The sequence below is a fragment of the Sturnira hondurensis genome, unplaced genomic scaffold (assembly GCF_014824575.4).
Source record: "Sturnira hondurensis isolate 20B ecotype Veracruz unplaced genomic scaffold, ASM1482457v3 Scaffold0014384, whole genome shotgun sequence".
NCBI lineage: Eukaryota > Metazoa > Chordata > Mammalia > Chiroptera > Phyllostomidae > Sturnira > Sturnira hondurensis.
Genome location: NW_028087015.1, coordinates 39,867,900 through 39,895,033, shown reverse-complemented (window position 1 = coordinate 39,895,033; position 27,134 = coordinate 39,867,900). Strand labels below are relative to the sequence as shown.

General features: G+C 37.7%; 1 protein-coding gene across 3 annotated transcripts in view; it reads left to right on the top strand.

Moving 5' to 3' along the window:
* The window catches only part of RICTOR (RPTOR independent companion of MTOR complex 2), a 103,532-nt gene extending 80,263 nt beyond the window's left edge, over positions 1-23,269 (top strand). For 2 of the 3 annotated variants that reach the window (XM_037063214.1, XM_037063216.1), the window contains 12 exons: positions 214-306; positions 896-1,002; positions 1,517-1,746; positions 4,054-5,056; positions 5,339-5,410; positions 8,535-8,712; positions 9,525-9,609; positions 10,417-10,650; positions 16,393-16,548; positions 16,861-16,984; positions 18,673-18,811; positions 18,929-23,269. In XM_037063214.1, coding sequence (XP_036919109.1) covers positions 214-306; positions 896-1,002; positions 1,517-1,746; positions 4,054-5,056; positions 5,339-5,410; positions 8,535-8,712; positions 9,525-9,609; positions 10,417-10,650; positions 16,393-16,548; positions 16,861-16,984; positions 18,673-18,811; positions 18,929-19,003 — 2,496 coding nt within the window. In that variant the 3' untranslated portion in view covers positions 19,004-23,269. The remainder of the gene's footprint in view (positions 1-213; positions 307-895; positions 1,003-1,516; positions 1,747-4,053; positions 5,057-5,338; positions 5,411-8,534; positions 8,713-9,524; positions 9,610-10,416; positions 10,651-16,392; positions 16,549-16,860; positions 16,985-18,672; positions 18,812-18,928) is intronic. The other variant, XM_037063215.1, reaches the window with a different exon arrangement.
* The last annotated feature ends 3,865 nt before the right edge of the window (positions 23,270-27,134 follow it).

The window sequence follows — 27,134 nt, the reverse complement described above, 5'->3', positions numbered from 1 at the left end:
AGTAACTTCTTAAGGCCACACAGCTAACAAGTGCTGATTCTAGAATGTTAGCTAAGAGTTGATGGTGCTTGTCAAGATATTTTACATAAGATTATTTTATAATTTTAAATATGCAAACTTTACTAAAGGCAAACCTTAAATAAGGTCCTAAGATATAATAAGGAAACACATTAAAAACAGTTGTTCCTCATATTTTTTTCTTTCTTTCTCCAGAATATTATTACAGAACTCTGTCACAATGTTCGTACACCAGATTTGGATAAATGGGAAGAAATTAAAAAACTGAAGGCATCTCTTTGGGCCTTGGTTTGTAATAAACATTTCTATAAGATCTTTGTTATTTTTTGATTTTTCTAATTTTCCTATTAATGTTAAATAAATAAAAATCATTTTATTTGGAACTTGTTCTAGATTAATATTCAGAGACTAAGATTGTTTAAATACTGTTTTTTAAAGATTTTATTCATTTATTTAGAGAGAGAGGAAGGGAGGGAGGGAGAAAGAGAGGGAAAGAAGCACTAATGTGTGAGAGACACATCAGTCCATTGCCTCTTACAGGCCCCCAACTGGAGGCCTGGCCCGTGACCCTGGCACATGCCCTGACTGGCAATCGAACTGGTAATCTTTCGGTTTACAGGCTGGTTCTTGTTCCACTAAGCCACACCAGCCGGGGCTAAATATTCTTTTTAAGCTGGAAAATAGATGATTAAACTATTAGTTTTCTCACTAAGGCAAATGGAACATCAGTTTCTAAAGTTTCTTTTTTAAGATTTATTTCACATTTTATTTTTCTCATAGATGGGATTAAAATTATCCTTTTTTGGCTAGTTTTCCAACTCTCTTGAAAAATTTATTATTGTATGAGGTTGGATAAAAGTGATTTCTTTTCTTTCAGGGAAATATTGGCTCCTCAAATTGGGGTCTCAATTTGCTGCAGGAAGAAAATGTAATTCCAGATATACTCAAACTTGCAAAACAGTGTGAGGTTCTTTCCATCAGAGGGTATGTCACTTGACTCAGAAGTCTTTCCGGTGTATGACATATTGTTGCTCACAGACGGGTGTGAGGGAAGAGGATTTCATGATTCGGAGTCTTCTATTAGAACTGTTAGTTCTTTAAGTTAGGCATGTGAGGGACATCCTCGTTTAATGTTATCATTCTATTTTTCTCATTATAATATTGAAGTTTACCTTACAGATAAATAAACTATAGTGTTTACCTAAATATTCCAAATTTATTCCTTAAGAAAAATAGGCAATATATGTTTTGTTCTAAGATTGCATTATGTTCTTTTAAATTATTTCATTATTAATATTTTTATTAGGAAGGTTTTCATGTTATTTATTACTTCTAATTTATCCCTAACTCGTTTTAATACATTTTCCCATGAGCTAAACAATTTTAATAGCTTTGAAGAAAAATCAAATGTGCATACCAACAAACTAGGATTTTTTATTGCTTTAAGAAATCTCATTTTGCAGTTTTAAATGATCATTACTGCATCTTCTGTGTTCAGGACCTGTGTATATGTGCTTGGGCTCATAGCCAAAACCAAACAAGGCTGTGACATTCTGAAATGTCACAGCTGGGATGCTGTGCGGCACAGTCGCAAACACCTGTGGCCAGTGGTTCCAGATGATGTGGAACAACTCTGTAATGAGCTCTCATCTGTACCAAGCTCCTTAAGTTTGAACTCGGAGTCCACCAGCTCTAGACATAATAGTGAGAGTGAGTCTGCACCATCAAGTGAGTATTGTGACCGAGTTACATAAAGTCAGCCAAAGTTAGCACTTGTATTTGTGTCACCAACATTTACATGTATTTGTCATATTCCTAATTTACCTTTTCTAAGATGATTTGGCAGTAATAGCCTCTTGGAAAATGCATATTTTTTCACAATAGAATATATAGCCACAACTTGCATTGTTCTCTCCTTTTGCTTTCTAAGTAGCCTTTGAAAAATCTTACTTTGAGAGTTAAATAATAAGTCATATTCCAGAAGAACCATTGCACATTTTTGCTTTTCATGTAATACAACAAATAAATGTTTATTTGCCTATCTTCTTTTTTTTAAAGATTTTTATTTATTTATCTTAGAGAGAAAGGGAAGGGGAGAGAGAGAGAGAGAGAGAGGGAGGGGGAGGGAGGGAGAGAGAGAGGGAGAGAGAGAAATGTCAATGTATAGTTGCCTCTCGTGGGTCCCCTGCTGGGAACTGGCCTGCAACCGAGGCATGTGCCCTGACTGGGAATCGAACCGAGATCCTCTGGTTCGCAGGCCCGCGCTCAATCCACTGAGCCACACCAGCCAGGGCTATTTGCCTATCTTCTTAATTTGTTTTTCAGATACACAGATTGTTAACTCAGAATATGTTTATTAAAAGATAGATTCACATGTTCATTTTTGAGAAAAGAGCTACATTTTAAAATTGAACTGTGAAACTTAAACAATGGAATGTCAAAAATCAATTAAAGAAAAAGTGGTTTGTGATTTTAAGCCCTATGCTAAATGTTATTATATGTATAAAAGCTAAGACTTTTTTTAAAGATGATAGTACAACATTTATCAAACTATATTTCACCAGATCTAAGATGTCATGAATTATGAGGTGTACCAGTATTTTAATACCACCAACAAAGAAGGGAGGGGAAATGCTGCCTATTAAAGTAGGACATAGCCCTGATTTAAGATGAATCCTGATTTTAGAGATAATTAATTGTGAAAAATGTAGATCAGAATGGCAGAATATGGAACTATAGTGCAGTATGCTTTCATTTTTTCACAGTATGATTTCATTTGAAATCACAGTATGATTTCATTTTTTCCTTTTAAAATATATTTGAAGTATTTTATAATTCTTCAATAGAATAGTTAAACATAGAAATAGAATAAAATCCTACAGATGTCATTAAGCCTGTGGGTTTGAGTCTTTACAGAGTTAAGCACTAGATTTAGATGAGTGTCTTAGTACCTAAAGCAAATGAGAAATAAGCGCAATTTTTTTAAATGTGAATTTACAGTGTTTTGACTTGGTTCTTTCTAAGTATATTTTGTTTTAAGACTGGGAATTTATTATAAGATTAATTTCTCCTGCCTATTGTGATTTGAAGAAACCATAAGAATCTGTACCAATTAAGTGAACATCCATGGTCAAGTGCTTTTTATTTTTTTCTCTTTCATATTATCCTGAATATCTGGAGTTTTTGGAAACACTCTGGAATAATTAAAAGAAACTTCATGTAAGCTGTACCAGGGGTAATCCTGTAGTTTTCCTTTGGAACTAACAGGAGAACCTCATAATGACGTAATTTTACATTTTATTTAAGCCCAAACTCTGGGCCTCAAGGAAGCTCTGTTTTTCCCCCAAGAATATTTTTTTAATTGAGCACAATTTTTTTGTAACAATGGAAAGAACAGAATTCTTTTGGGGGTCGAGGTGGGTGAGTGTATTAGTTCCCTAGGGACGGTGTGATAGTATTAGTTCCCTAGGGACCGTGTGATAGTATTAGTTCCCTAGGGACGGTGTGATAGTATTAGTTCCCTAGGGACCGTGGGACAGCACCGCACACTGAATGGCTTCAAACAGAAGTTAATGCTCAAGGATCTGGAGGCGGGGAGTCTGAAAGCAAGGGGTCAGCAGAGCCACAGGCCCTCTGGGATTCTGGGTAGAATGGTTCCTTGCCTCTTCCTAGCTTCTGGGGGTAGCTGGCAGTCCTTGGCATTCTTAGCTTGCAGCTGCCTCACTCGAATCCCTGCCTTGTTATCGCATAACGTTCTCCCTGTGTGTCTGTCTCCACAGTGTTCCCTCCTCTTACAGAGACACCAGTCATACTGGATGGAGGGCCACCCTCCTCCAGTGACCTAGTTTCAGCTGATGACATCTGGAGCAGCCCTGTCAAGGACGCTCTTTCTGTGTGGTTCACCAACCTACCCCTTCATTTTTGACAGTGTTTACTTCCTGTGACTTAAAAATTTCTGGAAATATGTCACTGCTAAGTACCACGATCATGCTTGCCATTGTTGTGTGTTTTTATTAATCAGTCCTTTGGTCACAGGTATGTTCATAATGGAGGACGACCGATTTGGCAGCAGCTCCACAAGCACGTTTTTCCTCGACATCAGTGAAGATGCAGAGCCAGCCTTCTATGATCGGCCCGGACCTGCAAAGGATAAAAATTCATTCCCTTTCTTTGCTTCTAGCAAACTTGTGAAGAACCGTATCTTAAATTCACTTACGTTGCCTAACAAAAAGCATCGTAGTAGCAGTGACCCAAAAGGAGGGAAAATGTCATCTGAAAATAAGACAAGCAACAGGCGGGTCAGAACGCTTACAGAGCCCAGTGTTGACTTTAATCACAGCGATGATTTCACACCCGCAGTGCAGAGATCATTTCAATTAGAAACTTCGTTTGTTGGGCATAGGCACATTGAAGACACTGGTAGTACTCCAAGTATTGGAGAGAGCGACTTAAAATTCACCAAGAGTCTTGGTTCAGAGAATCACAGAGAAAACACGAGCCGAGAAAGGTTAGTTGTGGAAAGTTCAACAAGTTCACATATGAAGATACGTAGCCAAAGTTTTAACACAGACACTACAACAAGTGGGATAAGTTCAATGAGCTCAAGTCCTTCCCGAGAGACAGTAGGAGTAGATGCTACGACTGTGGACACAGACTGTGGCAGTATGAGTACTGTGGTAAGTACTAAAACTGTTAAGACAAGCCACTACTTGGCACCACAGTCTAACCATCTCTCTCTCTCCAAGTCAAACTCAGTGTCCCTTGTGCCTCCGGGTTCTTCTCATACACTTCCTAGAAGAGCACAGTCCCTTAAAGCACCCTCTATCGCTACAATTAAAAGTCTGGCAGATTGTAACTTTAGTTACACAAGTTCCAGAGATGCCTTTGGCTATGCTACACTGAAAAGGTTACAGCAACAAAGAATGCATCCATCTCTATCTCATTCTGAAGCCTTGGCATCTCCAGCAAAGGATGTGCTCTTTACTGATACCATCACCATGAAGGCCAACAGCTTCGAGTCCCGGTTAACACCAAGCAGGTGAGTAAATATACATTTAAAACTGAACAATAGTGTTTGTATTTTAACAGACTTAAAATGTAAAGCATAGCCAGGTCTTACATCTACATAGAAGCCTCTGAACTGACCTATTGTTTACTATGGTAGGCTGTAAGCTCCTAGTTACCCGATATGATTTGAAATGGATTCTTGCAGCTGCGAGGGGGGAAAAGAAACTCCTTTAGGCCCTGAAAGTAAACATATATGCTTTGCGAGGACAGATAAGTCACAAGCTTTTTTTTATTTATTTCTCGCTTCTGCAAGGATTGATTTTAAAAGGAAGCATGTCGGGGGAATCAGGAGCTTAAGACCTACAATAACAAACAACCTTTTCAGGTAGGTCAATTTAAGGCTCCAAGAGTTGACCTTTTTTAAAAAAAAACTGTAAATTTCAGTGAAATTTTTTTTTAGTTTAAGTAGCCATTATTATTAAGTAGTAATCTAATGAACATTAAGTGAATTACTTGGCCCTCAGGATTCAGCAATACCAAGATGGGCCTGTGCTCATGAACTGTTAGGGCCCAGGTCCCCAGCCCCCAGGGACCTGTTAGGAACCCAGCTGCAAGAAAAGCTCCTTGCCTGAGCTCCACCTCTGTGTCCCCTGCCCTCCCTGCCATGGAAAAAAAATGGTCCCCGAGGCCAAAAAGGTTGGGGAACATTGATTTAGGGAATTTCTATGCCATATCTAAAGATTGTAGCAGGCTGGTCAAGGTAAACAATTTAGATATGTAATGCTGTATCTGCTGCAAAAAATTTCTTTACCTATTTTTGTTGTTTCTTGTTGGGCCAAATAGTTCTAAAACTGTTTTTACTTTGAGATTATTCGTTTACATGTATTCACTCCTTGTCAAGTATCAGGAGTAATGCCTGGCACGTATTAAGCATTCACTGAAAGTTAGCTATTATTACCATCATCATTATCATGATTGATAATCTTTTCTTAATGTAATTCATTTGGCTCTTATATAACCAAAATCTTAATCACATTAAGAAGTTTTGTTTTAATATTGGTAATGTATTTAGTAGATGGGGTTCCTGGTAGCAGATAATTATGTCTTCTTTTGTATAGTTTTATAAATTATGCAATAATGTCTCATTTACCTGGAACACACTCGTTTTGGCAGCCTCATCAATTCAGAACAAACCCCTCATCAGCTCACCAATATAAGTCTGTGCAGTGAAGTTCATGAATTTTATTCAAAGGAGGTACCTCTGACTTAATTCAAAGTTTGTTACTAACATTTATTCTAACAGCATAGGTACTGGTTTTCAAGCCCATAGAAGCAACAATTAGAAGTTTCTCCTGTGGGCACACTCTTACAGCAAAGGGCAGCTGACAAAATTGGTAGCAGAGGAGGAAACTTAAGTACTACAAGAAAGCATTTGAGAACTGAAAGACCACAGCAGCCTGGTAGCATTCAGTTGGGGCAGTGAGTAACAGTACGCCAAATTCAACAGTAAGAGTGCCACCACCTTACAGTGCAGTACAGTGGCAAATGTGCTGTTCATTCTGGACTTTCCAGTGAAGCTCATTGTCTCTCACTGAAGCAGGCATTTTTGTCCACATTGAGTAAAGTGCAGCTAAAAAGTTGTAGTGCTTAAATATTCATAGGAATAAATTACAAAGACATTAACCCCAAGTTGTTTATTCTCTAACCAGTCTGAATTTTTAGGGTCTTAGTTCCTCTATTCTGTGTTAGAACTAGAACAGGAGAAGAAGATTCAGAAAATTCCTAGAGTAAAATGCCAGATCACTGGTGTTATAAAGAATGGATAAGTGTTTTTAGTTTCTTGGGAGAGAAAAAATAAAAATAAGAAAAAACAGTCAAGAGAAAAAGGAACAGCCTGTACAGAGGTGTGAGACCATACCAGAACTTCGTGTTCATTGAGTCTCTTTGGCTCATTCTTCAGATTGTATTTAGTACTTCCTTTGCTCTAGGTTCCATGGAGGAAGAAATTGTGCTGGCGTTAGTCTTTCTGTTTCTGTTCTCGGATTAGTTCAGAGAAAAGAAAACAGTGGGTGATAACTACAAGTTTGCTTTAAAATAATGGTTTTGAATCCAGGCTGAGAAGATTTTTTGTTTGTTCACTTTCTTACAACATTAGAAGAGTAGGCATGTTGATCCCTGTGTTGTAATTCATGGAATGAACTGGACAACCCTGAAAACCTTATCTCACTGAGAGAGTACCTTGGCTCGTAGTACAAAAAACAGTGAGGTGTAGGAATCCTTAATCCTGAGTTCTGATCCTGGCAATGTGTGAAGGAACTTGGATGAAGTTCTAAATGATGCTGTAATGTCTCATATTCCTGGAATTCTACAGCTTTGCAAACCTCAGTGTCTAGAACAAAGCCAGACAAACCTGTCTGTTGTTCCCCGTTATAAATCTGTGTAAATATCTATACTTCACGTGCCTCCTCTAGCACAGACTGGACTAAGTCAGAAGTTTTAAGCTTTTTAAATGTTGCTCTTTAAGTAGAAAAATTCTTCACAAAAATATTTCTATGGAAACACAATAGTATGTGGAATAGATAAAGATAGAGCTACTCTGGTTGAAGGAGAGATTGAAAAGGCAAGTAGTCCAATAATTCCTTCTATCCACTCCAGTAGACCTTGAGTTTTATGGAGTTAGAGAGGTATAACAGTACAATTTAAAACCCCCCGACTTATTTTTTGAAATTCATAAAGCTCATTTATTAGTGATTTTTAGGTGGAGATTAGTAGAAATTAAGAGTGGTGTTTGATATGAAAATCTTACTAGCAATTGTTTATTGAAGCATTTGTTTTATGTGTTTCACAGACAATTCTTTGCTTTAATACCAGGCTACATTATTACATTTTAAATAACTTGGGCTTGCAAACGCCAATATACATATACTGTGGAACCTTGAGTAGTTCCTTGTATATTCTCTCAAAAGCAGATGTCCAGTAAATATTTTAGCATGTCTATTGCATAAACAAGAATCTGTCTGAGAAAGGTGTATCTTGTATCAGTAGGCTATATTTGTTAGAGAATCACTAGTAAGGAGTACATAGAGGAAATAACAGTATTTCATAAGACTACCTTGTAATTACAAATGACACCGTTTTTGTATTTTGTTATCTGTCTTCTGTGTTACATGAGTCTAATGTTGATGAAGCATTGAAGTAATTAACCATTCAGAGAATAAGTAATTCTTCTCATTTTTCATAAAAATAATAAAAAGAGTTATACATGGGTGATCATAACAGTTGTTTTTGGTAAGTCAACATTAATGATGACCTTTTGTATATCAGTTTATAACAGCTGAACCTTTCCAAGTGTTTATATGTTCTCAGTTAACAAGACACTGTTTAATACTTGGCTAGCTACTAGCTGTTTATCTTTTATAAAGATATTAAAATAAATTAAAATTTCTTTATGTAATTATACACATTACAAATCAAGAAGCTAATACAAGTGATTTTTTATGGTGTTATAGGTTCATGAAAGCTTTAAGTTATGCTTCATTAGATAAAGAAGATTTATTAAGTCCCATTAATCAAAACACCCTGCAGCGATCCTCCTCGGTGAGGTCTATGGTGTCCAGTGCAACATGCGGGAGCTCAGATGACTATATTGGTCTTGCTCTGCCGGTAGACATCAACGATATATTCCAGGTATCGTTAATCCTGTCATTCTCTTACCAGTTGGTTTCCTGGTTTTTCATGTTCTATAACTGATGGCTAGAAAATATAGAGTGAATACTAATTTGGAGGAAGTGATTTTAAAGGCAGTTTTGTTTAAAAAAATTTTATGAAAATTATTTTACCTTTCTCAACTGTTACGCGTTATTATTTAGTGTCTCCAAGTCCACAGAACATTATCTTCCCTTCTGATGCCTTAATTGTTAATGAGCATCTTGTTAGATTTCTTTATCAGTATACTCTCTATAGAAATTTACTGAATTCCTAACCTTGCTTTTTAGTCATATTTGACTTATTCCTTATTGGTTTTTTTGAACTTGAGAAATAATTGACACATATAACATTGTATAAGTCTGAGCTGTACATTGTATCCCTTGTTTTTTAACCCTTGGTCCTATTTATCTCACACAGGATGGCACATGTTGTGCCCAGTCGTAGGAGGTCGCCCTAGTCCCATGAGACACTCACAGATCCCCAGCTGGTACCTAGTACTAGAGAGTGCACATTTGCTCAGAGGTTTAAAGACATTTTGGATGATTTTAAAATAATTATTTTAATATCCATTTAAATCACCAAGAATAGATAAAGATTTAAGAATTGTTTGTTATTTTGTCAAATTTTCATAATTCAACCTTCAGTAAATTTTTTGTTATAGGTTCATGTGCTGTAATAATTATATTTAAATTGCATTTCATTTGATTTTGCTAATAATTCATAAAGTGGACTTATTTATGAACTATTTTATTTATTATAGCAGGATTTACCATGATTTATATCTGTTTCAGGTAAAGGATATTCCCTATTTTCAGACTAAAAATATACCTCCCCCTGATGATCGAGGTCCGAGAGTGTTTGCTCCTGATGTGGGAGGTAATGTGTGGTTTTGTTCTCAGACTTCTCTGTATAGTAAAAAAAAGAAAGAAAGAAAGAAAGCTGAAAAGAATGTTCTTTTTAGTAAGATGACACTACAAAGCCAGGGATGCTTACATTTGGACCATCTTTAAAATGATACCAAAATAATTGTTTGAGTTTGTTTAAAACTAAACCACAAAGTTGTGTACATGTGTGAGAGAGAGAGTGTGTGAGACAGGGACGTAAAGTGTTTCTTCAACTAAGTCCCCATTTTCTAAGAAGACAAAAACTAGGTTTTATCTGTGTTTTTAAAAAGTAGGACGTGAAAAATCTGTGACACTAATCCTCATAGGTCTAAGAAATATCCATTTGGGCACAGGAGAAAGATAAAAATGTACTTACACATTACATGAACTCTCTTTGCTATCAACTGTAATATTTTAATGACTTCTGCATCTCAACCACAGGCTTAAAGCTTTATGATCTTGAGTATTGTTTTTAAATAAGTACTTCTTTAGACTCAGAATTATTACTTCTCTTTATACAAATATTGAGGATAATTGAAATGATGCCTTAATTGTACAGTTTTCCATTTTGAATCTAAAACCTCATATTAAATATCTGTTGGCTATATTATTTTCCTAATAAAAGCAAATTATTATTTTCTCTTCCCAGTTAAGGTTACATTTTGAGCGAAAAAAAAAAAGAGTTCTGGTTTTCTTCCCTAACTTCCCTCCTTTGAAATTTCAAGTAGTTTAAGGGACCCTGAAAGAAGTGTCATTGATATTTTCTTTATCAGACTGTTTTATATTTACTCACATTCAGGTCTTCCATCTGGAACTGGAGGTCTTGTAAAAAATTCCTTTCACTTGCTACGACAGCAGATGAGTCTTACGGAAATAATGAATTCAGTCCATTCAGACGCTTCTCTGTTTTTAGAAAGTACAGAAGACACTGGACTGCAGGAGCATACGGATGATAACTGCCTTTATTGTGTCTGTATTCAGATTCTGGGTTTTCAGCCCAGTAACCAACTAAGTGCAGTCTGTAGCCATTCAGGTGAGTGAGTGTGTCCTTCCGGATGAGCCCACCAGAAGTGACTTGAGTGTATCGGTCATCCCTCTTATTACATCTTCATGGCCCCAGCCTTGTCTGAGTCATTTAGAATCTCCCTGTTGGAGTGTCGGTGCTCCAGTCTCCAATTTGGCTCCTTCCAGTCACTTTCATGCTATTGCCTGGAATTAATCCCCTGACAGTGCTTTACCATCTGTTCACGCCCGGCACCCAAGACCTGTGTGTGACCTGTGTAGTGTCTTTTCTATCATTCTCCTCATAGTTTATGTACCGTTACTGACTGACTTGAAGGTTTTGAACAAATTGAGTTCTTTTTCATGATTCTAGGCATGGCATAAGTGTTTTCCCTGCTGTTCTCATTCCCCCTTCCTACACACACAGCAGTTCACACACAAGCGCATTGTCTGTTTAGCAAGTCTGCCCCGTTCTGAATGTCAGAGGGTTTTATCTGAGTTACATGTCCACACTTCTTCCTCTCCACTCTCATTGCCCTTGTACATAGATCACTTTTGGTAATTACTGCTTGGTTCTTTTTTCCCTTGTACTTACTAAGTTCCTTCAGAGTATGGCCTGATATTATCTCTCTTTAATTTTTATAGTGCTGATACTTAACTACAAACTGCTTTGTATAGTAGGCACTCAGTATGTTTTTGGTAAGAGAGTAAATAAGACAGACCCAGAGTTAGTTTTTTCATATGACTCAACAAGTGACACACATTAGCAATTTCACATTAGTATATAGGTGTTTAAAGTATTACCATAGATACTTTTTCTTGGTGGATATCACTTAACTACCCTCAGAAAAAAAACCAGTGATGACCCAAGTCCTCTGGACCACCCTTCCTATTTCCTCCTTGGTATTACGATTCAGAGCTTCCCAGCTGATGGGCTACAGCACATTGATGTGCTGCAGATGGGACTGGGGTGTGCCGGGGTATCCATGCCCTCCGTGGTTCCAGGCCCCAGTGGGGCCTAAGTTTTTCAAACCCCTGGAGGAGGCACTTCCCACTGTGAACAGCCCTGTGAGTGAACAGGTTTGAGCAGCGTTGGTCGGCCGTACGGCATGCAATAGAGGAGGTGCTGTTGGACGCCACTTGGCGGTGTACAGCAAGTACATAGTGTTTTCACGTCTGCGGGTCCTGCTCTTTTCATCACTCGTTCAGTAGTACTTACGAAGCACTGACTGTGGGTGTTTGCTATACTTCCTACTTATTTATCCGATAAGAAATAGGGGACCAGCCCCTGTGTACCCAGTCACAGTCATAGCTAGTGCTAGTCCATCTATAGTCCGTAGCTGGGAGAGTCATCCGCAGCGTCATGACCTGTGGGGCTTGTGAAAGACCTGCTGCAGTCAGAGGCTCTCCATTCTCCAGCAGAGCCCGTGGATTGTTGTTCCAGGGATGTGACGTGTTTGATGGGGGAATGAGTCTCAATGGGGAAAGGATTACAGTTTACTGCCAAAACCCATCTCGGGTTCGAAGGGAAGGAGGCTAATTGTTAAAAAATCACTGAACTTTTACTCATCCGTGCTTTCAACATAATGTTCATCACAGCACTGCCCCGGGTCAGCTGTTAAAACTAGATGCCAGGAAAGCAACTGGGAGAGAAAAAAGTAAAGATATTCTTCTTGTACTTGTTGAGCTTTAGTTCAGTGGGGAAAGAAGTGATTTGATTGGTTGCTCCATCTGTGAGATGAGTTAGTTGTACAGATATAGTCCTGCATTTGTAGAAAGTGCCATCTGGGGTAGGTACAAGTATTAGCAAAGGAATATAGCAAAATAGTCAGGTCAAAGAAGAAACTTCTGAAGAAGTTAATACTGAGCTGTGGTGTAACAAATGAATAGACGCTAACTAGAGAAGGCTGGAGTAGAGAGAATTTTAAAAGACAGAGGGAAAAGCCTGAGTCTTTCTTCTCTGATGACAGTGATACCAGTACTAGAAGGAACTAAACTGACACTTGTGTGGATTGACCTCAGAAAGCAAGGGAGAAGGAGATACAGAGCAGCCTAGAAAGACAGGTAGAGAACAGGCCCTGCAGAGCCCTTGCTACCCGACGTGTGATCAGTGAACCAGCAGCATAGCATCAGCATCCGCATCACCTAAGACCTTGTTAGAAATGCAGAATCTCAAACGCCACCCACACAGAGTCAGAATCTACACTTAACAAGACTACTGCATGGTTCATGTACACAGTAACGTTGGAGAAGCACTGCTGTCAGCCATAGTGAGGGTTTTGTTTATGGGGAAGAAGACGTCCTCATCCATGGCAGGACTAAAAAAATAGTCCTACTAGGGTATAGGGGGGATAACTGGTCATGGAAAAAATAAAAATAAATAATGCAGTTTTAAAGAATAGTCTTACTATTTAATGGGATGTCCTACTGTTTAATTTAAAGGGATGTCAAGATCTGAACACAAGAAATTTCATTCTCTAAAACATTCAGGCCAGTGGCGGTAGTGATGGCCTTCATTCAAAAAATGCTGAAGCTCGAGGAAAGGCTACTAGACCACGGTATTTAGGAATGTTTTATTCTGTGCCTTCCACCTTCACAGATATTCATGTGCTGCGTGGTTCTACTGTGCAAGGCAAAGTGTCAGCCTTTCAACATTTAGTATTATGTTTTTGTTGGGTCTACTCTATGGATGTCACCACCTTTGCCCCTGTGTCTAACTAAGGGTGGGAAACCCTCATATATTAGACCAGGCCATCTGTGAGAGTAAAAGCATTAGAGAGAGTCAGCCAACTCTGAGAGACAACAGCAAGATGAGTTGGAATGTCCAGGCTGCTCAATTGACAATTTGTAAGGAATAGGTAGAAACTGCACTGGGGAGAAGAAGGCCTTATAAATACACAGTGTTGGTTTTCAAAATTATTTGCAGAACCCATGTTTTAATCAAAATCATTACAAAAGACCAGTGGTGTGCAGATGATGGAGGAAAGAGAATGATGAGGTGGATCCCCCTCTGTCTGGCCTTGCCCAAGTGATAAGGTGGTGGGATGAGGGGCAGGAAATGCTAGCTAGGGCTTCCGGAAACACTGCGGACCACTGATGTAGAAAGGGCCAAGCAGTGAGCTTTGGTGTCCAGAAGACATAGGTGCTTATGTTGTTTATATTAGAAATAATACTCTCATAAATTCTGAGAGTTCAGTCTTATTGTGCTCCTAAGGAAAATTTTGCTCACTTTCTTTTATATCTGCTGCTGCCCAAGAGGATTGGTTGCCAGGTGGTTATATTTTTAGTGGTAGAGCTCCTCACAGAAATTTTGAGTTTTTTATTAAATAAGTATTTCTGCATTTCCCATAAGCTATTTGGGATTTAGTACTTTCTGGTACGAAAAAACAAGCTTGTGATTTTTTCTGAATTAACCATATAGATTCATATTATTTTTGCTTAGAGCTTTTTATTTTTTGCCACACACTTCATGACTGCATTTTTAATTAAAAGATAAAGCTAAACTAGAATATTATTAATTAAAAATGGAGGAAACAATAAAAGCAAACCACTATAGATAAGTAGCTAAACATCAATCATGTAGATAAAATGATTCAGTTTATGGACATAATGTTTCATCCAAATTAAAAATAATCTTGAAATGTCTTGAGTAAAAGTGTGTCTAAGGTTCATTGCATTGAATGCTTCTTAAGAAAAGATGGAAAATAAAGGTCCTTAAAGGTGAATGGCATTAACTGAGTATATGTGGTCAGGTGACTCAGATAGTAAATTACCTTCCAGAAGAGAAAAAGTGGGCCTACTAGCTGTGTTCCTTTACCCATTTCCCAGAGTTATTCCTTCTCCTCCTGCCAGTTTATAAATAGTGTCCACATTTTTCCCACATGTTCTCTGAAGTTTCCATGTAACACTCAATTATATCATTTAAAAAGTTTATTCATATGAGTTAATGTGTTTCACATGTACAAAAATGTATCCTACATAAGAAATGCCTTCTGTTATTATTTTACTTAAGATGCTGTTTCTCATTTTCAAAAAGGAATGAACTAATTACTGTATTAGAACCTGACTTATCTAGAGAAATGATTTTTTAAAATTAGAATAAATGACATCTTTAGACATAGAATGCAATTCTAACAAGTTAGAAATATTAGCAGTTGTTATTGGTTTAAAGTGAAGCTTAAATAAGCTAGTTTATAACTTTTTAGAAACAAATCAGTGGAAGAAAGCATAACTTCCTTACTGTTACTTGTGCTGGAACATTTTCTCATTTTACCCCCTGGGTGGCTCATCAGCTGAGTCTAAGATACATTCATCTCTTCCCTGGTTATTCAGCAGTACTGGTTTTTAAGTATGTCTTCAGTTCTCAGTCAGATCTTTTGGCAATAGGTTTATTTTTAAAATCAATGCATAATTTAAGTAGCATGTTTTACTTTTCACTAACTGACATACACATGATTTTCTTAATAAGTGAAATTTTAAAACCATGCTAAGTTTATAGATATTTTCCAGTGAATCCAAGTCCTTTATGTTTAGTATCACATAATGAGTAATCTTAGGATGTGATTAGGTGAGATGAGGTGGTGATGTTTTTGTTCTGTGGAAAACAACATAGGAGAGGTAGTATTAACATTGGTCTAATTTGCTGGACTATAAAAAATACACTCTTTGCCCTGGGCAGGTGGCCCAGGGGGTTGGAGTGTCATCCTGTACACCAAAAAGTTGCAGATTCGATTTCCCATCAGGGCAGAACATACCTAGGTTGTGGGTTGGACCCCAGCCCGGGTGCTTATGGAAAGCAGCCCCGTGCTGCTCAGGTCAGTGTTTCTGTCTCTCTCTCCCTCTTTAAAGTCAGTAAACAGGTCCTTGGGTGAGGATTAGAGTTTGAGTGTGCACCGATTTTCTCCACTCTGACGGCATGCCGTGGTGGAAGAGCACTGCACTGCTGTCCAGAGGTCTCTCCGCCCTCCGTGCATGTCTCCTCTCTGGGCCTTCTCCCCTGAGATGGAAGCTTTAGCTGACTACAGTGCTGTTTATGGTGCTGGGGCTGTGTGGTTTCACAGGGTGCCCAGTGTTGCTCCCTTAAAACAATAACCAAAGACTTCTGATTTTCACTTATTCTAATCATTTAAGTGCCCAGAAAGTTCTTAAGTTAAAAAAAAAATTGATGTTATTTTAGTAATGCTAAGATACTTGGTTACTTTAAAATCCCATCTTGGAGTACCTTTGCCATGCATGGGTAATATAGTAAATTTAATTCTAAGGAATAATATGGTAAGCCAGGGAAATAGATTCATATGTTGGTAATTATTAAATGGGGGAAAAAGTAAGTCATAGAATAATGCATATAGTATAATCCCACTGTACACCCAAAGAGCAAAAAAGATAAATTTATAATAGCAAAAGACTTGAAATTATATACGGACTTTAAACTGTATTTTTCTATGGAGAGGGATATTTAGTTTGGGGGTGGAAAGACTAGGAGAGGGATAAATAAAGTTTCTTCTTCTTACTCTACATACACCTTTACCTGAATTTTTTAACATATTTTAAAACTTTTATAATTTAGGAATATAAGATCTTATGTATAAATGTCTTCAGAATTTAACAGATTTCATTATCTGAGTAGCTTGAGTTTATTTTGAAAATCTTCATCATGAAAAATAATTGTTGAAAACTGGACAGAAGTTACAAGGAACATCTGTGGCATGTAGTGCAAACATAGGCATTAAGCCGTTGCACTACGTCAGTTGAAGTAACTAATTTTTCCCTTCAGATCTTCAAGACATTCCATATTCCGATTGGTGTGAGCAGAGCATGCACCATTCCTTAGAAGTGGTTCCCTCCAAGTTCTCGGGGATTTCTGGCTGTAGTGACGGGGTGTCTCAGGAAGGCTCAGCCAGCAGCACCAAGAGCACAGAGCTGCTGCTAGGTAAGTTTTCGGATTCAACCCCAAGCACTGTTAAACCTAAGTGTGGTTGTTGCTCTTAATCAGTGTTAACTAAAGTTGTCTCAGAGCTGTGACATCACTTCTGGCGTGTGTAGCCAGTGTTGCCCTTGTGCCAACACCTGTGTGCGCCATCTCGGGGTCTGCTTTCGTTAGAGAGAACGTGGCTCCCAGATGATCAGCAGGGCACGTGCAGTTCGTCTCAGTTTGCAGTCTTTATGTACATTTAACAGCAAATTCCATAGCATAAGTGTTTTCTATTATGATATAGGTAAAATATTTTAATCTTCTTTTCAGGTGTTAAAACAATTCCAGATGATACACCAATGTGCCGTATACTCCTTCGCAAAGAAGTTCTAAGATTAGTCATTAATTTGAGTAGTTCAGTTTCAACTAAATGTCATGAAACTGGGCTTTTAACGTAAGTTAATACTAAGCATGAGTATCCTTTGTTGTGCTTCTTACGGTGAAAAAGTTACTTGAAATCAAAAGTTAGACTCATTAACTTACATCATGACATGTCTGTGTGAGGCTATGACATGTCTGTGTGAGGCCAGACTTTCTTCATGTACTTCAACCAAAATAACATACGGTGGCCAGCTGAGTGCAGAGGCAGGCATGTGAACCCAGCTCTCTTTATTAAGCGAGACTGTAAAGAGATCTATCTGTAAAGGTATAAAATACTGCTATTACATTTTTAGTGTTGGAAAATCTATTTTTTGTTAATAGGGATATATATATATTTATGTTAACATGAAATTGGCTTATTTTTAAATGAATCCGTAAATATTTTGAAAATTTTTTATTTCAGTTTCTAACAGGGTAATTATTTATAACTATAACCCACAAAAAATAAGCTTTTTGGGGTCTTTATTAATTTTAAAGAAACTAAGGGAATTCTTCAAGTTTGAGAAAAGCTGACCTACATAAAACAAGTGATATTTTCTTGGATTAATCTTCCTCTATTTTTCCAACTTGTTCTTAATAAAGGTTGTAGAATTTTTATTGTTTTTCCAAATCACAGTATCATGATAAAAGAAAATTCAGACTGAATATTTAGCATTTTTGGTCTATACTATTTAAAGCAGTGGTCCTCAAGAGAAGCACCTTGGGGTCTCCTTTGAGGCTTTGAACAAAATAGTGGGTTGGCCAGAAAGTCTGTTTGTTTCCATAAGATGGCTCTAGTGGTGCTTAGTTGTCTTCAACTTTGTTTGAAACAATTTTGTTAGATTGTATTGGGACAGATGTCATGTCAGTGTGCATTTTTTTAAAAAAACATCAAAATTGGTGATTTTTTGTGTAGTCATTTTAATACTGAAGGTAGAAGAAAATAAGTGACATTTTCGGTTTATTACACTTTTGCTGGAGATTTCCCACTGGATGATGCTCCACAGTCAGGTGGACCAGTTCAAGTTGGTAACAGTCACGTTGAGACATTAGTGGAGAACAGTGAACTTTCTGCCACGTGGAAGATAGCCGACATACTCAAAAGTATCCAAATTCGTAAAGTTATTGGTGAAAGTGAAAAATATGTCTCTTGTTTTACGGAAAGAACTAAACAGGCTTTTCAGCCAACCCAACAGTAATATGGGTGCCAGGGTCTCACTGTGGCCACCTGGCCAGAAGCCCCAGGAGCCAGGGCCCCTCAACCTGTGTTCTGCGCAAGCCCAGCCCAGCCCACCGCCAGTTCTCAAGGACTGTTCTAGCTCAGAGCCGCTGTTTAAAGTTTGAAAGATGTAAAGAGAGAGTTCAGTTAAGGATATTAACAACTTCAGTCCAATTTGAAAAACTTTTGTTTTAAAACTTAATTTTGAAAATGTTTGAGTCATCCTACACTAATAAATTTTGCAATTTCTCATGCCAGTGAAAAAAGGATATTTCTAACTATCCAAGAAACATTTGGGTTTTGATTATTTTAAGATATAGCCTGAAATGTAAAATATCTCATTGAAGTATGAGGTAGGAATGTTTAATATTTTATATTATACCATCACCCCAAATTTGACATCTAATCATTATCTGGAGAAAAATATTTACAAAGCGATACTCAGGAGGAAACATGGTTATTGGTACAGTTTTGTCCCACCATAGCCTTGCCTCTCCTTGTAGAATTAAGGAGAAGTACCCACAAACCTTTGACGACATCTGCCTCTACTCGGAGGTTTCCCACTTGTTGGCACACTGCGCATTCAGACTCCCATGTCGGAGGTTCATACAAGAGCTATTTCAAGATGTACAGTTTTTACAAGTAAGTAGAATTTGTACTTCTGATTTTTTTTCAAAAACATTTCTGTGTGTGTGTTAAGAGAGAGATTGTACCTGTTACTACACTAGAAGGTTATTAAAATAGACCCCTTCTTACCAGATGCATGAAGAAGCAGAGGCTGTGTTGGCAGTACCACCAAAGCAACCCGTAGTTGATCCATCGGCTGAGTCCTGACCTCACATTTGCGATGTGTGTAGACGGATCCTGTATACACATTCACATTGTTCAGTTCCTAAATGCCTCGGAAGACACTGGTGGACTGGGCAGCAAGGACAGGAGGGTCCGTGTGCTCTGCACCAGCAGTTTCGGCACCCGGACAGCTGGAACTGCAGACTTCCGTACCAAGCAACGTCCTCTCTCCCCGTTGAGCCCTATCAGGGGTTCATTGTTCATTACCACAGTTTCAAAAGTTTTAGTTCCCATTGTATGCAAGAGCCAAGCACTGAATTACCTACACAGGTTTTAGGTTTTTCCATTTTAAACACAGAGGAACAATAATAGGATATGCAGAAGCACCCTTCACACAGTTATTTCCGAATTCTTTTTGTAGGGTAACTAAAAAGATGCCTTGTTTGTTAACTAAGTCATGGAAACCAGGACTCAGTGTCTCTGAGGCTGCATCCTGTCCCCACGGTGGGGTGTGCTGTAACTGCTGGTGTGAGCGGGGAGCTTTTCTTAATGTTGTAACACTACTTCAAGGGTTGTGACCTCAAAGCGAGAGAAGCCTCAGCAGCCCGGGACTTATAAGTTATTATGTTATTAGACTTGCATAAAATTTTGTATTTGTTTTCCCTCTCTTGATGTGTTGTTGTTATAGGCTGTTTGAACTGATTAAGGTTTTTCACTACAGTTCTTGATTAAAATCAGAAAATCGTGTTATAGTTCAGCTGTTTCCCACTTACAAAATGCATGTATGTGTTCAGTGGACTTCCATTGCCGTCACCTTCCCATATCACCATTTTAAATAGGAACTTGAACAAGCACTATTAATTTGGACATAATGCAGCAGAAAGCATTAAATGGTACTTTAAGGGAAAGATGAGATTACCTACAGTGTACTGTACATTCCATGGAAAAAGAAGAGCCATATTTCCTTTTAAAAAATTACTAATAACACTGTTATTACAATTAAAAATTGTAGTGAAAAGCCTTAAGTACCAAATTTTAAAGCAGCAGTAATTTAATTTTTATATCAGTGTTGTTTTGCACAAACTAAATGCAGTGATAGGTGCGTTTATACATACAGTAATTGTCTTTATCACACTTGTGAAGTGGTTAAGTTGATGAGGGCAAGGTTTTGTTTATTTGTGTGTTTAATTTGTATGTGTCTAAAGATACTTGGACATCTTCACAGGAATTACATATATGCAAATTTGTATATAAAAACGGCATGGCCATCTTCATTAGAATGCTTATAAATGAAAGGATTATCTTTTTTTAGATCTGTGTGTAAATAGAAAAAATCCAGCTGGACTGATGAGGACCCTTTTCTAATTCGTTTGTGTATGCCATTTTTAGTCACACATCAGCTTTGACACAGTCCTCGTACATCGATGAACACTTTCCCACATTACGAATCCTTCTGATAATGGGCTTCTTCTCTGAGATCTCTGTAAAGAACCCTGTGAACTAGAAAACATAACTCACAGAGATACTTTTTAGAAAATGTACTGGCACTAAAAGTTCCAACACTGCTTTCACTGCACTTCAGCCAGTTGTTCTTACGTGCACTGTGTAGCAGCTCACATCCAGCAGAGCGGGTGAGGGCTGGAAGCTGCTGCTTGTGGTAGAAGGTGGTTCTTCAGATTTTCTCTCATACACCCAGTTGAAGGTAAGACACACACTTTTTTACACTTTAACTTATCACTGAACCCAAGTGTTTATTTAAATGTCGACAGTACTTTTAAGAACATTGCCTGTCACCTTGGTCTTTGGTCTTGAATGATGAAATTGCCTTCCAGAGAACCAAGCGTTAGAGAAACTTAGACCAGATAGTAGTTAAAAACTCCAGAGGAGGTACCGTAGTAATCTTATCGACAACGGGATTAACGTATTTTAGACATTCATTTTCAACACTACCTCAGTTAATATAGAGTGTAATCTGTGGTTTAATCCCTCAGAAGTTAACAGTAATTCTTTTTTGTCACACACACATTACCCCATCCCTGCACCCAAACTCACTCATCCGCCCTGAAATGAAGTCTTCATTACTGTTAGCCAGAACAGGTTTTTTTGACAGTTACTTTGAAAGACTTATAAGTATACATCATAATATTTGCCTGTAGCACTTAGTTTGGGGAGATACTCAGAGCTTTGTGGTTATCAGTAATTTAAGAAAAAATGTACTTATGTATAGTGCTATTTGGTTTATCCATATTTTACTGACAGGTCTAATATGTTTTCTTTGAGTACTTGTTTGCATAAAGGTAGACATTAATGATGAAAAAAGCTCACATGCGTGCCAAGTGATTAACTTAGGTGTTTCAAAATATTATAGCAGAAAAGGTTAGGAAAGGTGTTGGTGGTAATAGAAATTTGAGAAAATTATCTATGAATAATAAATAATGCCAGACTATAAAATACCAAAATAATGTCAATATTATAGTTTTTCAAGGTTTTAGAATTCTTAGTCCATATAAATTTGTACTAATGGTAATTATTGATAATTTGGAGGAATTTGGACAGTTGTGCTGGTTGTAAACTGTGAATTTCTCACTGTAAAGTGAATTGTTACTTCTAACTGAAATTTTCTTAAAGGACAAATTTCAGCTTCACATACTAAGTTAATACTGATAAATAAGGAAATTAGAAATTAGTATTCATAATTAAATATGATCTAAGATTTCCTAAACTTTTATTTCCTGTTTATGCTTAGATATATTTGAGGGGGAAAGTCTCTTCTCTCTAATAAAAAAGTTTTTAATAAAGATTGGTAGCATATGGACATCCTGTAAGACAAGCGACATTAGGAAAGCTCTTTGGAGCTAGGTATGTACATTATTAGACTAGTTATTCTAATGTCATGTGTACCAGTCCTTTGAAACGGTGGCTTTAATAGTGTTCAGCTCTTTCCTCCAGAGCTTGAAATAATTAAAGCTGAATTTCTCAGGACATATTCCAGTAGCAGAGTGTTCAACAGTGAGGTGTCAGCGCTTACTCAGAATTGTCTACTGCTGTTCAGATAAGGATTTCCATTCCATTCAGAGGATGCCTTTTATCCCCACATTAAAGCACAGATAATTAAGCAATAAAAACCAATCAAATTGTCATCCAAATTATAACCACAGTTACTTATTTTTTCATGGTGAGAGTGAGGTGCTAATTCTGTATGACATGAGCTTTGTAAGCTGCCTTGGATGAGGCCCTTTGGAAGCGAGGGGTTTCCCTTGTCCTGTGCTTCCAGTTTTGTCTCAAATTCGCCATCCATTAAAACATGGGGGGAAACAAAACGTAGATTTGCCAAGAGTTTTGTAAGAAAAGCTATGGAATAAAAGGATACATCAGATTTTCCAGAATGTGAGTTGGGGAAGTTCTCCTTTGTCTCCCCGTTCAGGAAGTACATTATTACTGGTTCAAATGCGAGTTTCAGTATAAAAGCATGCCAGTGAAGTTAATAGCAGTGCTTATTAAACAATATTGAAATCAGAGAATCTTTCTGGAACATTCATTTTTTCTTTTTGTTCCAGGTTCCTGGGGGATTTTTCATTCATAGTAGGTTTATATGACTCACACAGAATGTGGATTCTTCCCCCTTCGGCGTATTTTGGTAATGTAGGTGGGTAGCTATGCCACATCATGCGTAAATTGCACATTTTGTTTGACGTTCTTTATAAAATATTTAATTTGAAAAATATAATTTATGCCAAAAAGTATACCTTGTAATTTTGCCACTGAACAGGTTGATTTAGCACAAAATGCAAAGTTTTGGGGCAGAGAAGGTTGGGGGATAAAAATTTTTCATAGATGATAGTTGAAAAATATTCCATTACTGGCCTGTCAGAAACCCTAAAGCTGCATTGTAAAACAGATAGTGTAAATTAGTTTTGAAAATGGTAAGGGGTTGTAAAAAAAATCTCAGATTAATACTCCCTGACCATCAGATTTTCTTCTTTGTTTTTTATTTAGTACACGCTGCTACATATTTGGAGGTTCTGGTGTTTGTAGGTCACTGAACAGACATTGAAATATGATTTATATTGTATAACTGTAACATAGAAAGAAAAAGTATTTATATATTTTCCGTAAGAATATTTCATTGAGTTGTGTATAATTTAAATAAGGTTTGTCCCCAAATGATTTTGCTCAGCCTTGATTTTTTTTTTTGTGGTTTTCTTGTTTTTGTATAATGTGTACAGTTTATGTCAAGGGCATTAAAAGCCTCCTGAAACATAATCTTATCAAAGGGATACATTCTTAATAAAATGTACTTAAAATTCTTAAGCTTGTGTTGTTCTATTTGAAATTTTAAAACAGTCAGTGTTGATTTGAATTACATACCCCTGAGGCTGACATAGAGATGTTCCCCCCTAAAAGTGACTTCTAGGCAACACAGAGAATCTACTTCATTTGTGACTTGTTCCAGATATTTTTAAATTTATTTTTAACAGAGCTTAATGGGGTGACATTGGTTAGTGAAATTATACAGGTGTCAGGTGTACACTGTGTTGTGTGTTCTCCGTCCCAAGTCAACTCTCCTTCCACCGCCATTCATCCTGCGTTACCGTCCTCTCCTCCCCCACCCCTTCCCTCTGGCAGTCGCCATGCTGCTGTCCATGTCTGTGAGTCTTTCTTTTCTTTGCTTAATCCCTTCTCTCTTCTCACCCAGCCCCTAACTCCTTCGCATCTGTCAATCTGTTCTCTGTATCCATGAGTCTGTCTCCACCTCGTTAGTTCACTCTGTTCATTAGATTCCACATATAAGTGAGATCGTAATGGTATTTGTCTTTCTCTGATGGGCTTATTTCACTTGGCATAATGCTCTCCATCCCTGCTGTCATAAAAGGTAAGAAGATTTTCTTCTTTTTTATAGCTAAGTAGTATTCTATTGTGTAAATGTACCACAGCGGTTTTTATCCACTCGTCTATTGATGGGCAGTCGGGCTGCTTCCAAATCTTGGCCATTGGAAATAACACTGCAGTGAACACAGGCGTGCATTTTTTCTTTCTAATCAGTGTGTCAGGTTTCTTCAGATACATTGCCAGAAGTAGCATCACTGGGTCATAGGCAGTTCCATTTTTAATTTTTGAGGTATTTCCATACTATTTTCCATAGCAGCTGCACTAATCTGCATTCACACCAACAGTGCACTAGGGTTTCTTTCTCTCCACATTTCTGATAACACTTGTTGCTTGTTGATTTATTGATGGTTGCCATTCTGACAGGTATGAGGTGATATCTCATTGTGGTTTTAATTTGTATTTTTCTGATGATTGAGCATCTTTTCATATGTCTGTTGGACATCTGTATGTCCTCTTTGGAGAAGTGTCTATTCAAGTCCATTGTCCAATTTCTTTATTGGATTGTTTGGAGGTTTTGGGTTTTTTTTAGTGTTTAGTTTTATAAGTTCCTTATAAATTTTGGATATTAAGCCATTATCAGATATATTGGCAAATATGTCTTATTCAGTGGGTTCTGTTCATTTTGTTGATGGTTTCCATTGCTGTGCAACAACATTTTAAATTGATGTGATCCCATTTATTTTTTTCTTTTGTTTCCCTCGCCCAAGGCGATACATCAGGAAAAATATAGCTGTAAGAAATGTCCAAGACTTTACTGTCTTTGTTTTCTTGTAGGGTTTTTATGGTTTCCAGTGTAACATTTAAATTTTTAACGTATTTTGGGTTTATTTTTGTGTATCGTGGAAGAAGGTGGTTTAATTTCATTTTTTGCATATAACCAATTTTTTTTTAAGATTTTATTTATTTTTAGAGAGCAGAGAAGAGAAGGAGAAAGAGGAATAGAAACATCAATGCATGGTTGCCTCTCATCCATCCCCCTTTGGGGACCTGGCCTGCATTCCAGGCATGTGCCCTGACTGGGAATTGAACCAGCGATCCTTTGGTTCACAGCTTGTGCTGCATCCACTGAGCTATACCAGCCAGGCTGTCCAATTTTTCTAACACCACTTACTGAATTGACTATCTTTATCCCATTGTATATTTTGCTTCCTTTGTCAAATATCAATTGACTATAAAGATGTGGGTTTATTTCTGGTCTCTCATTTTCTGTTGATCTTCATGTCCATTTTTATGCCAGTACCATGCTGTTTTGATTTGCTTCAGATGTTTTAAAATAGCTCTTTCCATTTTCTTAAACATTCTTAATAATCTAGTCAAACTTACCTTTGCAATTTTATTTTAACTTCAGATCATTATCAAGGACTTGGAAAAATGGATCAATCTTTAGACAGAACAGTACTGAATATTTTGAGGAATTAATGTACAATAAAAATGATAGTATGATGACTCCAGGGGACGGTATTTGAATTCTTACGTAAAAACCGACCTGATCAGATAAGGTGTAGTGTGCAACCAGAGACTGGGGGTCAGAACAGTGCACCCCAAAGGGAATGATCCAGCCTGGAGAATGAACTTCAGGGTCAAAGCTAGGGTCTGGTACGGTTGGTCAGATGTGCTGGAAATGTTTGTCTCACTTTTAGAAATAGGTTTATTTTGGATGTATTAGTCTTTAAGCACATTTCTGTGTATCATTTTTTCATTGCCTTTCACTATATATGTCATTCAACAAAAACAGTAAGCCCCCAAATAAACTAAAAATTATACTTAATAATCATACAGCTGATCTTTGAAAAACGTGATAATATAGCTGAGCTTCAGAAAGTTGTTTTATTTTTCAAAGCTCTTTTTTTAACATTTTTGTTGTATTTTTTCCATTACCATTTATCCCCCCATAGCCTCTTCCACCTCCAACTACCCCTTCACCCCCCTCAATCACCAAAAACTCTTTGCTACCTGAGGTCTGTGCAGCCATTAATAGAACGAGAACGGGTTGCGCTGTGTCAGTGCACCCTGGCAGCCAAGGAGAGTGGACTGGAGTCTGCCTGTGTGGACAGTGACAGACTAGATGTCACTGCACTAGTCAGTGACGTGGTGGGAGAGGGAGGCGCCGTTGAGTGAGCATGTGAGCATGTGTACTGTTCATCACATTCAAAATGACTGAACGAGTAGAACAACGAATATGCATTAAATTTTGCCTTAAGCTTGAACATTCCTCTGAAGAAACTGTTCAGGTGATTCAGAAGGCTTTCGGGGACAGTGCAATGAGTGATCGGCAGCTTTATCATGACAACAGGCCTGTTTGTGCATCACTCTTGTTCAGAGTTTGGCAAAAAAAATCAAATCACCCAGGTGACTCAGCCCCACTACAGCCCAGATTTGGGGCCCTGTGACTTCTGGCTTTTCTCAAAACTAAAATTGCCTTTGAAAGGGAAGAGATTTCAGATGGTTGATGAGATTCAGGAAAATGTGACCAGGCAGGTGATGGCAATGGGCAGAGCTGTGTGAGGACCGAAGGTGCCTACCTTGAGGGAACTGAGGCATTGTCCTGTGTACACCATCCTGTGTTTCTCATATCTGCTTTAATAAATGCCTCTGCTTTTTTCATATTACATGGCTGGATACCTTCTGGACAGACCTTGATAAAAATACCAAAGAATAAAGTACTGTCTTCGTCCCTTCGGGCTGCTATAACAAAATAGCACAGACTGGGGGAGTTAATAAACAATAGAAATGTATCCCTCACAGAGATGTAGGCTGAGAGTCTGAGACCAGAGTGCTGGCATGGTCAGGTGAGGGCCCTCTTCCGAGTCCCAGACTTATTGTGTCTTAGGGGGAGCTTTGTGTGGTTTCTTAGAAGAGCATTAACCCGACTCATGGAGGCTTTGGCCTCATGACCTAATCACTTCGCAAAGCCCCACCTACCAATACCGTCATCTTTGGAGATTAGAATTAGCATACAAATTTGGGGGGTGGACATCCATTCAGACAATAGCAACTACTATTGTACTGAACTCGAAAAAAGAAACCAAAATGTACTAAACCTTTGTTTCTTTAAGGATTATTTCATAGAAGACTTAAGACAACTACGTTAGTCCTTCAGATTTAGTGTACTTAGTGACTGTGTGTAAATATTTTAACTGCTAATTCTGAAGGCTTTTTATCTCAAGGGTTTTTTAAAGTTCTACTTTATGCAAAATGTTTAATATGTTTTGTAAATTCTTTAAGATGAAAGCCAGTTTCTCTCTCCACGGAGCTCTTAGAACATACCTAGATGTTATCTAATCCA